Source organism: Schistocerca americana, chromosome X, assembly GCF_021461395.2.
Source record: "Schistocerca americana isolate TAMUIC-IGC-003095 chromosome X, iqSchAmer2.1, whole genome shotgun sequence".
Classification (NCBI taxonomy): Eukaryota; Metazoa; Arthropoda; class Insecta; order Orthoptera; family Acrididae; genus Schistocerca; species Schistocerca americana.
The window spans coordinates 277,910,553-277,925,468 of NC_060130.1; the positions used below are offsets into that span (position 1 = coordinate 277,910,553).

General features: G+C 40.5%; 1 protein-coding gene across 1 annotated transcript in view; it reads left to right on the plus strand.

Annotated features, from left to right (window-relative positions):
• Window positions 1-14,916, plus strand: part of LOC124554778 (HEAT repeat-containing protein 5B) — a 475,467-nt gene that overhangs the window by 321,268 nt on the left and 139,283 nt on the right. Inside the window, exons 8-10 of the mRNA XM_047128424.1 lie at window positions 564-724; window positions 10,485-10,734; window positions 13,612-13,755. Of these exons, the coding sequence (XP_046984380.1) occupies window positions 564-724; window positions 10,485-10,734; window positions 13,612-13,755 (555 nt within the window). The remainder of the gene's footprint in view (window positions 1-563; window positions 725-10,484; window positions 10,735-13,611; window positions 13,756-14,916) is intronic.

Consider the following 14,916-nt stretch of genomic DNA (forward strand, 5'->3'; position numbering starts at 1 on the left):
GGAAGTCCAGGAACAAACAAAGAAATGCATGTTCATGTGACACAAGTGGAGTTTACTTTCCATTAATTCATACTCACTACCATACAAAATGCCAAGGTACAAGCAAAGCTGATCCTCTTTCACCAGTGAGTGGCTGCCTCAATTGCTTATTGTCATCAATGACTTCTTAGCCTCTAGTGAACTTATGACTGCGCACTTCAGAAAGTGACACACTTGTCTATTTCTCTTTCCCCATTGATTTTGATTGGTGTTCATCCCTCGAAAGAAGATGCTCATTTTATGATGTAACTGTGCTGGTCTCACCAACCATCTACATATACTAACAATAGTGCCATGCTATCGTGGAAATGAGGAGTCTTATTAATGAGTCTGCCCATTCATAACCTATTCCATTGAGTATATTATGTGGTCAATCATATAAAAATTTGGGTGCAAGCATGTTGCGGGTAAGTCTTCTTGATACTTCATTTTACTCTGTTGTTTTTGGAAATAGGTGTGCATTATACATTTTCAACAAGACTCTGATTCAAAATTTTATTATGTTAATCTATTCCTTACTTCAGGCCAGCAGAATAAGGGAATTAAACCACTGTCACTAGAAGAAGCGCTGGGAGTTCTTATGACGGGCTTTCTTCGTGGTGGCAGTGGTTTTCTGAAAGGCACTGGTGAAATGATTAAAGGAAGTTCAGGAGTGAACAGAGAAGTGCGTGTTGGTGTGACACATGTAAGTATACTCCTAAACTGTTTACTGAATATTAATTTCAATTGTAGGACTGTTTTTGTCATTGTAATTTCGAAAATACTGTCATTCATCTTCAGAAAATCAGAAGTAAAAACTGATTCTAATGGATTTAAGGAGTGTTGTCTTTGAAATGTGTTTCATGAACTGCCAAAATATACCATTTGCTAAAAATGTTATTTATTTTGAAGAGAATAAAAAAGAAAAAGTGAGGAATATTATGGTAGTACATCACTTTGTTGACAAGTTCCTTCCAGATGGAACACAAGCTTGGTGTGAGGAAGGATGGGAAAAGAAATCAACTGTTTCCATCTCAAGAGACTGAACCAGGCCTTTGCCTTAATCACTTGAGAGAACCATAAAAATATAAATCGCAGTGATCAGACACAGATTTGAACTGTCATTGTCCAGAAAGGGATTCCAGTGCCTCAACCACTGCTCCACTTTGTTTAGCAAAAAATGTCCATTAATGACAAATATTTTAAAAGATATCTTGCAGATCAAATTTATTTTGTGTTATACTTTTTTCCAGTGCAAAGGTACTGTTTGTATAAAGCGTTTATTTTGCATTTTGTTTACGACCTTCCACTAAGGAAGGGATTCTATTTGTGTTTATCTGCTCTGCATAGTAACTAACAGTTCTTGATAAAACTTTACGTAGTTTTCGTGTTAGATTTTTTAGTGTTTTCTTGATCGTTTAGAACAGAAAGCGCCCTAAAACCGTCTTTTGTTTGTTTCGCGGCCGTTAGCCACTAGTCACTTGAATCAGCAGTTGTCTTGTGACAGCCAGAGCGAGAGCACCAGCAGCAGCAAGTACTGTTTGTATAAAGCGTTTTTGTACTTATTTGCTGCGCTTAGCTTTTAAATAGTTTTTCTGGGAAAACCTAGCGTAGTTTTCGCGTCTCGTATTTCAGTGAGTGTTTCTTGATTATCAGAGTAGCTCATCAGAAGATTATCTTGGGAATTTGTCACCGTATAGAGTAGGGTAAACATAGTCATGTGTAGGGACTGTGGTTGTTGTGAGCGGACGCAAGGAGAATTGGCCACTCTTCGGGGGCAGGTGGAGGCTTTGTCTGTTAGGCTCATCGAGCTCGAGGCGCAGGCGTCGGCTCGTAGTGGCGTTGGGGCAACTGTGGTGAGACCTATGCCTACTTCGGTGGCCTTGGAATCACATGGAACCCCTGATGTCGCTGTGTCTTCCGGCAGTGAGCATCTTACCGGTCAGCCATCACTCCAGGGTGAATGGCGGACAGTGGTGGGCTCGCGCGTGCCTGGCCGAAAGGCGAAGGTGGGATCTGGCCGCGTGGCAGCTGCCTTACCCCTTTCCAACAGGTACGGGGTGCTTCCTAGTGGTGATGACATCGTTTCCGAGCCACCACAGGATGCCTCGCCTGTTGGGCCAGTGGCCGATTCTCCGGCAAGGTCCCGACAGTCACAGAGGGCGGGCCTATTAGTTATAGGGAGCTCCAACGTTAGGCGGGTTATGGAGCCCCTCAGGAAAATAGCGGGTAGGTCGGGGAAGAATGCCAGTGTGCACTCGGTGTGCTTGCCGGGGGGTCTCGTCCGTAATGTGGAGGAGGCCCTTCCGGCAGCTATTGAACGCACTGGGTGTGACCGGCTGCAGATAGTAGCACATGTCGGAACGAATGACGCCTGCCGCTTGGGTTCTGAGGCCATCCTTGGTTCCTTCCGGCGGCTGGCTGATTTGGTGAAGACAACCAGCATCGCACACGGAGTGCAAGCTGAGCTTAATATCTGCAGCATAGTGCCCAGAGTCGATCACGATCCTCTGGTTTGGAGCCGTGTGGAGGGTCTAAACCAGAGGCTCAGACGACTCTGCGACTATAATGGTTGCAAATTCATCGACCTCCGTTATTGGGTGGAGAACTGTAGGGCCCCCCTAGACAGGTCAGGCGTGCACTACACACCGGAAGCAGCTACTAGGGTAGCAGAGTACGTGTGGCGTGCACACGGGGGTTTTTTAGGTTAGAGGGACCCCCCCCTTGGGCGAAACGATAAAATACCTGACGGCTTACCAGAGAGGACATTATCATCGTTGATAAAGAACGTCCGTCATCAGAGACCAAAAACAGGAAAAGTTAACGTAATATTGGTAAACTGCAGGAGTATCCAGGGCAAGGTTCCTGAATTAGTATCTCTTATTGAAGGAATATAGTATTAGGAACGGAAAGTTGGTTAAAACCGGAAGTGAACAGTAACGAAATCCTAGACACAGAATGGAATATATACCGCAAGGATAGGATAAACGCCAATGGTGGAGGAGTATTTATAGCAGTAAAGAATTCAATAATATCCAGTGAAGTTATTAGCGAATGCGAATGTGAAATAATCTGGGTTAAGTTAAGTATAAAAGGTGGGTCAGATATGATAGTCGGAAGCTTCTATAGACCACCTGCATCAGCAACCGTAGTAGTTGAGCGCCTCAGAGAGAACCTGCAGAACGTCGTGAAGAAGTTTCGTGATCATACTATTGTAATAGGGGGAGACTTCAATCTACCAGGTATAGAATGGGATAGTCACACAATCAGAACTGGAGCCAGGGACAGAGACTCTTGTGACATTATCCTGACTGCCTTGTCCGAGAATTACTTCGAGCAGATAGTTAGAGAACCAACTCGTGAAGCTAACGTTTTAGACCTCATAGCAACAAATAGACCGGAACTTTTCGACTCCGTGAATGTAGAAGAGGGTATCAGTGATCATAAGTCAGTGGTTGCATCAATGACTACAAGTGTAATAAGAAATGCCAAGAAAGGAAGGAAAATATATTTGCTTAACAAGAGTGATAGGGCACAAATCGCAGAATATCTGAGTGACCACCATCAAACGTTCATTTCTGAGGAAGAGGATGTGGAACAAAAATGGAAAAAATTCAGAAACATCGTCCAGTACGCCTTAGATAAGTTCGTACCGACTAAGGTCCAAAGCGAGGGGAAAGATCCACCGTGGTATAACAATCATGTACGAAAGGTACTACGGAAACAAAGAAAGCTTCATCATAGGTTTAAGAGTAGTCGAATCATAGCTGATAAGGAAAAGCTGAACGAAGCGAAAAAGAGCGTAAAGAGAGCAATGAGAGAAGCATTCAACGAATTCGAACATAAAACATTGGCAAACAATCTAAACAAGAACCCTAAAAAGTTTTGGTCATATGTAAAATCGGTAAGCGGATCTAAATCCCCTATTCAGTCACTCGTTGACCACGATGGCACCGAAACAGAGGACGACCGAAGAAAGGCAGAAATACTGAATTCAGTGTTCCGAAACTGTTTCACTGCGGAAAATCGTAACACGGTCCCTGACTTCAGCCGTCGCACGGACGCCAAAATGGAAAATATTGAAATAAACGATATCGGAATTGAAAAACAACTGCTATCACTTAGTAGCGGAAAAGCATCCGGACCAGACGAGATACCCTTAAGATTCTACAGTGATTATGCTAAAGAACTTGCCCCCTTTCTATCAGCAATTTATCGTAGATCGCTGGAAGAACGTAAAGTACCTAGCGACTGGAAGAAAGCGCAGGTCGTTCCCATTTTCAAGAAGGGTCATAAATCAGATGCGAATAATTATAGGCCTATTTCGCTTACGTCAATCTGTTGTAGAATAATGGAACATGTTTTGTGTTCTCGTATTATAATGTTCTTAGATAATACAAATCTCCTTCATCATAACCAACATGGATTCCGCAAACAGAGATCATGTGAAACTCAGCTCGCCCTATTTGCCCAAGAAATTCACAGTGCCGTAGACACTGGCGAGCAGATTGATGCCGTATTCCTGGACTTCAGGAAGGCATTTGATACGGTTCCGCACTTACGTTTAGTGAAAAAAATACGAGCTTACGGAATATCGGACCAGGTTTGTGATTGGATTCAGGATTTCCTAGAAGAAAGAACACAACATGTCATTCTTAACGGTTCAAAATCTGCAGATGTAGAGGTAATTTCGGGAGTACCGCAGGGAAGCGTGATAGGACCTTTATTGTTTACAATATACGTAAATGACTTAGTTGACAACATCGGTAGCTCCGTGAGGCTATTTGCAGATGACACGGTTGTCTACAAGAAAGTAGCAACATCAGAAGACTCGTACATACTCCAGGAGGACCTGCAGAGGATTAATGCGTGGTGCGACAGCTGGCAGCTTTCCCTAAACGTAGATAAATGTAATATAATGCGCATACATAGGGGCAGAAATCCATTCCAGTACGATTATGCCATAGGTGGTAAATCATTGGAAGCGGTAACGACCGTAAAATACTTAGGAGTTACTATCCGGAGCGATCTGAAGTGGAATGATCACATAAAACAAATAGTGGGAAAAGCAGGCGCCAGGTTGAGATTCATAGGAAGAATTCTAAGAAAATGTGACTCATCGACGAAAGAAGTAGCTTACAAAACGCTTGTTCGTCCGATTCTTGAGTATTGCTCATCAGTATGGGACCCTTACCAGGTTGGATTAATAGAAGAGATAGACATGATCCAGCGAAAAGCAGCGTGATTCGTCATGGGGACATTTAGTCAGGGCGAGAGCGTTACGGAGATGCTGAACAAGCTCCAGTGGCGGACACTTCAAGAAAGGCGTTACGCAATACGGAGAGGTTTATTATCGAAATTACGAGAGAGCACATTCCGGGAAGAGATGGGCAACATATTACTACCGCCCACATATATATCGCGTAATGATCACAACGAAAAGATCCGAGAAATTAGAGCAAATACGGAGACTTACAAGCAGTCGTTCTTCCCACGCACAATTCGTGAATGGAACAGGGAAGGGGGGATCAGATAGTGGTACAATAAGTACCTTCCGCCACACACCGTAAGGTGGCTCGCGGAGTATAGATGTAGATGTAGATGTAGATGTAGAAGCTAAAACTGTTTTTCATCAAACGTTTAGTGATGAATCCTTCAGCCTTAAAGCACACTTAAAGCCTATACTTGGACTCTTCAGTAAGGATGGGTTACATGTTGTATCCTCACAGAATAAATGTTGCTGTACCATGTATCTTCAGATAAGGTATTTAGCATAGGAAGCATGTACACAAATTCTTTTTGTGAAATTCGAAGTGTTGTACAGGTGTATTGTAACTATTCATTCAAAGTAATACAGGAGGTAGAGAACATCAAAACAAATATATTTCAATGAGGAACATATGGTTTCTAGATTTATTCCCAAGCATCACCACCTTTTGACAACAACAGAGACATCCTTCTAAGCTCATTGATTCAGTTGCAATCATTATGGCCTTGTGTCAACACCAATGAACATGGAGCATATAATATGTTCTGAAATGGCTGATATGCATTTGATGTATGGGTCTGTGAATGGAAATGGATGAGCTGCAGTGATAGTCTCGACAGCGTTATCCAAACCAACAGGTTCCATAACACCAAACATTTGGATGCCTGAACCACATGCTTTTTGAAACAGGTACTTTCGGTGCACATACACATGATTCAGGTTGGAATCAAACAGTGCAAACTCCTGAAATGGAGGAAGAGATTCTATGACACTCCATTTGTAAATACATGAATTATTGCACACATCATTGGCGTCAGGCATAGCCTTGTATGGAATGTGTTACATCATCAGTAGCTTCATCCTTTCCATCTTCAGTGCTTGGCATCTCTACACCTGCAATTTTCCCCAATGCACGCAATTCATACAATGGTTTTACAACAGACTGCTCTTTCTGGCCAAGATCCTGTATGACGACAAAGCTTTGTTTACTCATGAAGGCTGTTTCAATCTCCACAATTCACATGTTTGGGCATATGTGAATCCACGAGGTAGTACTTGAAATTGTGTTCACAAACAGAAATTTGGTGTTAATGTGTGGGGCAGAATTCTCGGTGATGTATTAACTGTACCATATGTTCTTCTATTGTGCCTCTATAGACAGAGATGTCACATCTTCATTTAACACGTGTTGCCAGTACTGCTAGAGGATGTATATCTGAATGTTAAACAAAGGATGTACTTCCAGCATGCTAGGGTGCCAGCCTATTTCAGCATTGCTATGAGGAATCATCTGAGAGCCACCTTCAGGGATCAATGAATTGGCCATGGTGGCCCTGTGGCCTGACCACCCAGTTCATGTTATCTCACATGTCCATAGCTCGCGCTATTCGTCCACGAGACTCAGAGGGCCATAGAAACAGGTTCCCAGGTAGATGCCGTGTTTCTTGACTTCCGCAAGGCATTTGATACAGTTCCCCACAGTCATTTAATGAACAAAGTAAGAGCATGTGGACTATCAGACCAATTGTGTGATTGGATTGAAGAGTTCCTAGATAACAGAACGCAGCATGTCATTCTCAATGGAGAGAAGTCATCCTAAGTAAGAGTGATTTCAGGTGTGCCGCAGGGGAGTGTTGTAGGACCGTTGCTATTCACAATATATATAAATGACCTTGTGTATAACATCGGAAGTTCAGTGAGGCTTTTTTCGGATGATGCTGTAGTATATCGAGAGGTTGTAACGATGGAAGATTGTAATGAAATTCAGGAGGATCTGCAACTAATGACGCATGGTGCATGGAGTGGCAATTGAATCTCAATCTAGACAAGTGTAATGTGCTGCGAATACATAGAAAGAAAGATCCTTTATCATTTAGCTACAATATAGCAGGTCAGCAACTGCTATATTCCATAAATTATCTGGGAGTAGGCATTAGGAGTGATTTAAAATGGAATGATCATATAAAGTTGATTGTCGGTAAAGCAGATGCCAGAATGAGATTCATTGGAAGAATGCTAAAGAAGTGCAAACTGAAAACAAAGAAAGTAGGTAACAGTACACTTGTTCACCCACTGCTTGAATACTGCTCACCGGTGTGGAATCCGTACCAGATAGGGTTGATAGAAGAGATAGAGAAGATCCAACAGAGAGCAGTGCACTTTGTTACAGGATCATTTAGTAATTGCAAAAGCATTACGGAGATGATAGACAAACTCCAATGGAAGACTCGGCAAGAGAGATGCTCAGTAGCTCGGTACGGGCTTTTGTTGAAGTTTCGAGAACATACCTTTACCGAGGAGTCCAGCAGTATATTGCTCCCTCCTATGTATATCTTGCGAAGAGACCATGAGGATAAAATCAGAGACATTAGAGCCCACACAGAGGCATACCGACAATCTTTCTTTCCACGAACAACACGAGACCGGAATAGTATGGAGAACCGATAGAGGTACTCAAGGTACCCTACACCACACACTGTCAGGTGGCTTGCGGAGTATGGATGTAGATGTAGATGTATATGTATATGTGTGGATGAAGCAACTGGTTTATGAAACCATTGTGGACACACAAGTAGATCTCATTGCTAGAATTGCCGTCACTGCTGGTATCGTTGTGGACGTGCCAGGAATCTTCAAACGGACATGACAGTCAGTGGTCCAATGATGTATGGCATGCGTTCGAGCAAGTGGTCGGGCATTCTAGCAGTTCCTGTGAATTTCACTGCTGTAATTAACACACTAAACTACTTCCTGCATAAATTGTCCCTAACATCAGAAATTGCTGTCAGGAACCATATGTACCATAACTAACTATATTTGTTTTTATGTTCTATACCTCCTGTATTCATTCAAATCAATAGTTTTGATTCACCCTGTAGAGGCCAGCATAGCAGGCCTCTGTGGTTGGTGGATGAACTGTGTTAGTAGAGGCCTGGAGGCCAGTAGTTTACCACCCTGGATGGGTTAGCAGAGGAGCTGTGACTGAATGCCTGTTTGTCATCCTACACATTGTCATGAAAACATCATTGTTAAAACATCAGATTATTGTTCATCAGCCACAACACTTGTGATGATGCTTGGAGAGGCCAACATGCTGTGGATGTAAATGGTGGGTAGCCTGCGAAGAGATGCAGCCATCAGTAGGTGGCACGGTGGTGTGCAGCATTGTACAGTTGGTGGAGTGATGACAACAGTGACTCTGCAAAGATGCTGAGACAGTTGGGGACACTGCAGACTAGAGGCTCTCTATCTGCATACTAAGGGGTGTTTTGGACTCAGCGTGGATGAAATGGATCGCAGCAGCAGCAGCAGCAGCTGTGTCTGTCCACATAAATGGAGACAGGCAGCAAGGTGTTTGCCCGTACAAACGAAAGTGGCTGAGTGGGTGCACTGCCCTGAGCTCAAACTGTAGGCCACCAGGTGGCCTACTGATTGGATGGTGCCAAATCCACAGCATTGATCTCAGCACTAGCAGAGGGCTGCAGCTAGCAGCGGCAGAGTCTGGAGGTGGAGACAGGTGATCCATATAGTTTCATAGATCATCATAGGCCTCCCTTCAGCTGACAGACTGCAGTGCCTCTGTTTAGGAATGGGTAATACTAATGTGGGCTTGGCTCACCCCTGTTTATGCTAAAGCATCAGTTTTTATCATGTAAGCCACAACAGAGCCACAGGTCAGGTGTGAAAAAATCTGGTCTCCCATGCTGCAGCAGCTCTGCTGTTCTGCTATGCTTCTGGTCCCTCTACTTGGCTGTAGCATATGATAACTGCCTTGACACATGGAGGCAGTATTTGCCATATCAGTGTGTAGTCTCTACCGTAACTTCTCCTGGGCCATCCCGAACTGCCCTGCTTCTTCAGTCTCTTGTATTAGCTGTGGGCAGTGTCTCAGTTTTACCCATCAATGCCAAGTAAATTACCTGAAGTGCAATAGCATTTTGTAGAAACAAGGAGGCCACATGTAAAGTGCCAAATATTGAAGTCCATGTTACCTAACCCACCATAAAAATATCTTATTCAAAAAGTCTTTTGCTATCTAGTGCCAGTCCAGTCTTGCACTGTGTAGTTGATAACTGAAGCTTTCAATGTCTCTTCTGCATTTGTAGAAAAACTCAGTGTTGAAAGACTGAAGACTGTTCTCTGTGGAAGAAAGAGCGAGGGGAATAGAACATACGTTTTCTAAGGGAGCGCAGAGGGCACACGAACTTTAGAATATCTTTCATGACCGTGTGCTCCCCAAACTATGTTGTTGTGCCAGTTAACTTTTCCAGAGAAATGCAACATGCTTTGTCACTGAAAGCTTATGTTCATTCTTGTCTTTCCTATCCAGAACAGAGCAGCAAAATGTAGGAAATTTTCTACTTCAAGAATACCCGCACAGAGTGAAACTTTCATAGTCGTAGTGCACATGTTGATCCAACATTTCTCAAATAGGTGCCACAGTGTTGATTTGTTAATCAGTGTGATTGTTGCATGCTGAGTAAGTAACTTATTTTCTTGGAGTTCATTGTGGATAGGACATCCATGTAGGCATTTTTCAGTTGTTTATTTTATTCAAGTAATAGTGTCAACATTTCCATACAGCTGTATTTGTTTTGATATTCAGTTCATGTGCAATTGATTTCAAGATTGTTGTCTCATCGTCAGGCACCAGATATGGCTAAAAAATCTAGTTAAACTAGCTGTGGGGGGGGGGGGGGGGGATGCAGGCGTGCACCACACATGTGCACATGTAGGGAACATAAAAAGTTTACATGATCAGAAATAGCTGTAATAAATACCCATACTGAGGATACTTTAAACAGTTTTGTGGTTCATTAAGAGATCTCTAATTTTAGAAAACAGAGATTTATTTCCTTGACTTGATTTATATTATGGAACATTTGGCGAGTAGATTACTAATTTCATATTGTAGATAACTTATTGCAGGAATGAACTGTCTTTTATATTCTGTTTAATTCATGTTTTTCTTGTGTAGGCATATGTGGTGTTTGTTCAGACAATGGGCAGTGTGTGGTTGGAGCGAAACTTGCCTACTCTCCTGGCACATATTCTTGATTTGGTTGCAAACCCTAAAGCAGCTTCATCACATGTTGATGCTGTTTACTCTCGCAAGTGTATAAACTTCATTCTGCGTAGTCTGCTGGGAAAAATGCTGGGAGAAAAATCACAGGCATCAGCATGCAAAGATCTTGTCCATATAGTAGTGAAACAAATGAATTCAATGGGTAAGATTAAGCAATATTATTCTACAATATTATTTTCCATATAACGTTAAATACAGTGTTGTCCATAATTTTTATTCGACTACCTTATTTTGTTGCTAACTTCTGTATCATTATTTAAGGCTGTAGAAATAAATAATACTATAATTTCAATTGTGAAAATTGCAAGACTCAGGAAGAATTACTTTTACAAATCCAAACTCTGAGAATGTACATAACACTGTACCCCCAAAAGTGAAGAAGACTTTAGATAGGCAGCATGAAAATGGACCAAGCAGTGCTCCCTGTTCTTATGCTAAGCTCTCCCATTTGAGAGGTCCTCACATTTGCCCAGCATCTTGGTCATTGGACATGTCTCAGTTATGGTTGGCCAGGGATTTGTTCAATACAATCATGTAGCAACTACTGTTTACATTTTGTGGACTCCTTTACAAACCTTATGGAGGGAGTTTCCCCTAGGATATAAGCAGTCTTTCTTAAATTCCATACCATTAGGTTTAGAGACACCACATGCAAGTTGCATGTGAGGATTTGTGTGTTACTGGATTTCAGAGTAAGAGATTGTGTTCAGTTCTGTAAACCTAATCATTTGTATACTGTCATGTACCTAATTTGAGATACAAAATTTATTCCCCTCAAATGCATCTTCATTCGTGTTGAAATTTTTACAATAATTTATTTATTTAAGAATATAAAAATTGTCTAAATATAGGTGCATGAGACATCAGAACTATATGCTGCATTTTACAATACAGCCTCATTTGTTTTACTTTTTCAAATACTTTCTCTGCATTTATTGCACCTTCAAGAGTTTATACATAGGTCTAATACAGCAGTGTGTATATGTGTTAAGATGGAATAACAGGCTTCACAACTGTTTCTGTTAAATAAGCGTTTCAGTTGTGGCAGAGAGGTTTGTTGACAGTACATTCCAATTCATAATATTCTTCTGCAACACTTAGACCCACAGAGTGAAAAAAACTAATGATTTTCTAAGTGCTTATGCAACTTCTTCTTTGTCAGAGAGTGAGTTGTGTTACAATACTCCTCTTATGGTGAAGAAAACAGAACCCATCACCCTTGCAACAGACTGTTCTTTTGAGCTTGTAATAGGTGCATTTTCATCTTCAAATATCCACTTCTTGTTTTGTGAGCTAGTTGGAACATCATCATAATAAAATCAGCTTGTACTGTGTGTAACAGTATTATTCTTTTAAAGAGGTAGACCCTTTCAATATTTTATTAAAAAGTTGTTTGCACGATAGTCATTTGCTTCCTAGTTAAGGAATGGAGCACCCACAATGAATGAAGTGTCTTGAGTTCATTATAATCTATCAGAAAAGTGTGAATTGTAGGCAAACTGGTACTAGGAGACCTCTGTGTAGTGATATGACTCACACTCCTGTATGTCTGAAGTTTCCTATGCTCTAGGCAGTCAGACTGAAAGCAATGCATCCTTGAAGCTGAAGTTATGTCTCTAAAACTCTTTGAACTATCTTAATATGGTAGAGCAGTGTGCATAGTCTTGCCCAAGCACTAGAGGCATTTTGTCAAAGTGCGAAATTACTCCTAACTGAAAGGCAAAGTTGCATGGGAACTAGTGCTTGTTTCTCTGTGATATTTAATGATGCCAAAAATGATAGCAGAAGTTCATGTTGTAGGCTACAATACAGAAATAAACTGGTCTAAAGATTCAAAGGAGTAAGATGTGATTCTTCTTGTTCTTGTATTACACAACTTGCCCAATATCTTGCATATGTGTACACAATGGCTGGGTAGTCTCATCTTTAACCTGATTTGACAAATGTACAGTCCATAATTTAGATTTGCCCTCAAAATAAAAATTCTTCATTCAAAGGCTGATAAGTTTTTCTAAAGTGCTTCTGTAGGTCCTTCCTTGAATAATTTTAGTTCAAGTCATTGTCAATTTTTGAACTGTAAAATATTTGCTTTCTATATGGTATTGGGATCCCTTTTATTGCTTTCTATATGGTATTGGGATCCCTTTTGTTACCTCCAATAATGAAAAGAACAAGGTCAAAATTTTATTAATTTGCTCATTTTTGTTTAAGGAGAAGACTAACTCTTTTAAGTTTTAATATTTAAATTAATAACAGAAGATTCCTATGCTCAGCCAGGAAAAGGGTGGTGTGAGGGTATTGGGAGGGGGGAGGGAGAGGAGGAGGAGACTGTGTACTACTTTAGTACACTTGAAAAATGAGAGGGATAACTCGTTCCTGAACTGACATGGAAATATGAATGGCAGTATTTGTTTCTGAGAGTTAATAGTTAAGTGCAAGAGTTGAAATTCACATTTCATTTTGGAACTGTGACTTAGGGCCTTCCACACATTTGTATCTTTGTTTTCAATCCATCTATTGGCAGTTATGAGGAAAGTATTTACAACATGTGCTGTTTATGAATGAAATAAACATGTTACAGCCAGAGCTTTGTTATGAAAAGGCTTGAAATCTGTGAGAACATAGAAAAATTGTGATGTGCTGAAAACTATTGGAAAAAAATGTAAACTCTAGGTGTATCGCTTGATCTTTTTGGGCTCTTGCTGTACTTAGTCTAACAGAAAAGAAAGAAACTGAAATGCAATAGTCATGCATTTCATCTGAATCACACATGTAAATTACAGCAGTAAGTTGGTGGAACAATTTTGTTAAAACTTGCTTAAGCACATTATATTTTAACAAAACTTTGAAAGTAGAATTGTTAAGTCACTTATTTTATTGAATTACAATTATTTCATTACATTACAATGTATATTATATATAGTTTGAAAAAATAGAAATGTTATTGATAGTAAATATTCACTCACCAGATTTACAACATTTAAATAAATTATTGTTACTTCTTTTTATTTAATTGCAGATTTTAATCCAGAGAATGCCAAAGATTTTAACCAGGAGACTCTTTTTAGTCAGCATCTACTAGTGTGTGCCTTGCAGGAGATTGGCAGCTTAATTCAAGGCCTAGGAACAACAGCAGTTTCTCTGGTTACAGATCAGTCATTAAGTAAGTATAGCCACTAATCAGTGTTGTAGTACCTGTACTCTAGTCATTGATTGCTTTTTGTGTACTATTTTAATTTTATTGTTTTTAAACTATAATTGTTTCAAAATGTATGTGGTGACCTTGTTAGAAGAAGGAAACATGCTCATTGCCTCCATAAAATTTCTTTTACATTTTGTGGATGAAGAAATACTTTCTGTGGTGATAAACAGAGGAAACATGCCTTCAGATGTTCTATAAAGAACATGCTCTAGGGAGTAGCATGTCTCAGCAAAAGCTATAGGTAAATTTTGCCTACAGATGAGGGCAACAAAGTTGTTGTTGTTGTTGTTGTTGTTGTTGTTAAGATACGAGCATTACATTTCAGAAACATGAGATTAAAGATCTGAACCTTAACACAAAGTAACTCCCTATTAATGAACTGGTAAAGTGAACGTGCTGTTAAGGTCAGTTGTAAATATGTACACACAGTTTATACACATATAAATCAACAAGAGATTGTACTGGGAACAGAAATCTGGACTCTTCTACATGTGTGTGGAAGTGGAAGAACCAACAGGCTTATATGCTGTAGGCAAATGTATGATACTACCAAAATTATGAGTGACCGAGATAAATAATGTGCATGGAGAATTATTGTACTGTAATATTGTGTTGGACACTACCAAGCTGTGAAGCAGTAATTTCCTACATTAATATTGACACGGACTCCAGAGAAAAATATTGTTTGTTGTACTACCACCAAAAACTACATTTACTTCATTTTAAAAACAGTGCAGATGATGTCAATAATTCGGAGCCTAGCATGAGGAAACTGTTCTGATAATAGCTAAAATTGATTCAGATGGTGATGTTCCTAGAACTACAACTTTTTGTGAAAATTTGACTTCGAAGAGCCTGAAACTTTCATAAAGAAAAAGTGATGTTTGTAATTGGAGTTTTCAACAGTCATGGTACAGCATGGGGTTATGATGATGATGATGATGATGATGATGATGATGATGAAAACAGTGAAAATGTTCTCAAACAGGCAGGCTATTACAGTTAACATCAATTTATGACATCAAACAACTCACATCATTCACTATCAGCAGATGGTGGCGTGGGTACAGTCCTGACCTATCATCTGTTGGCAATAACATTGCTGGGCAATGTGCAAAGCTT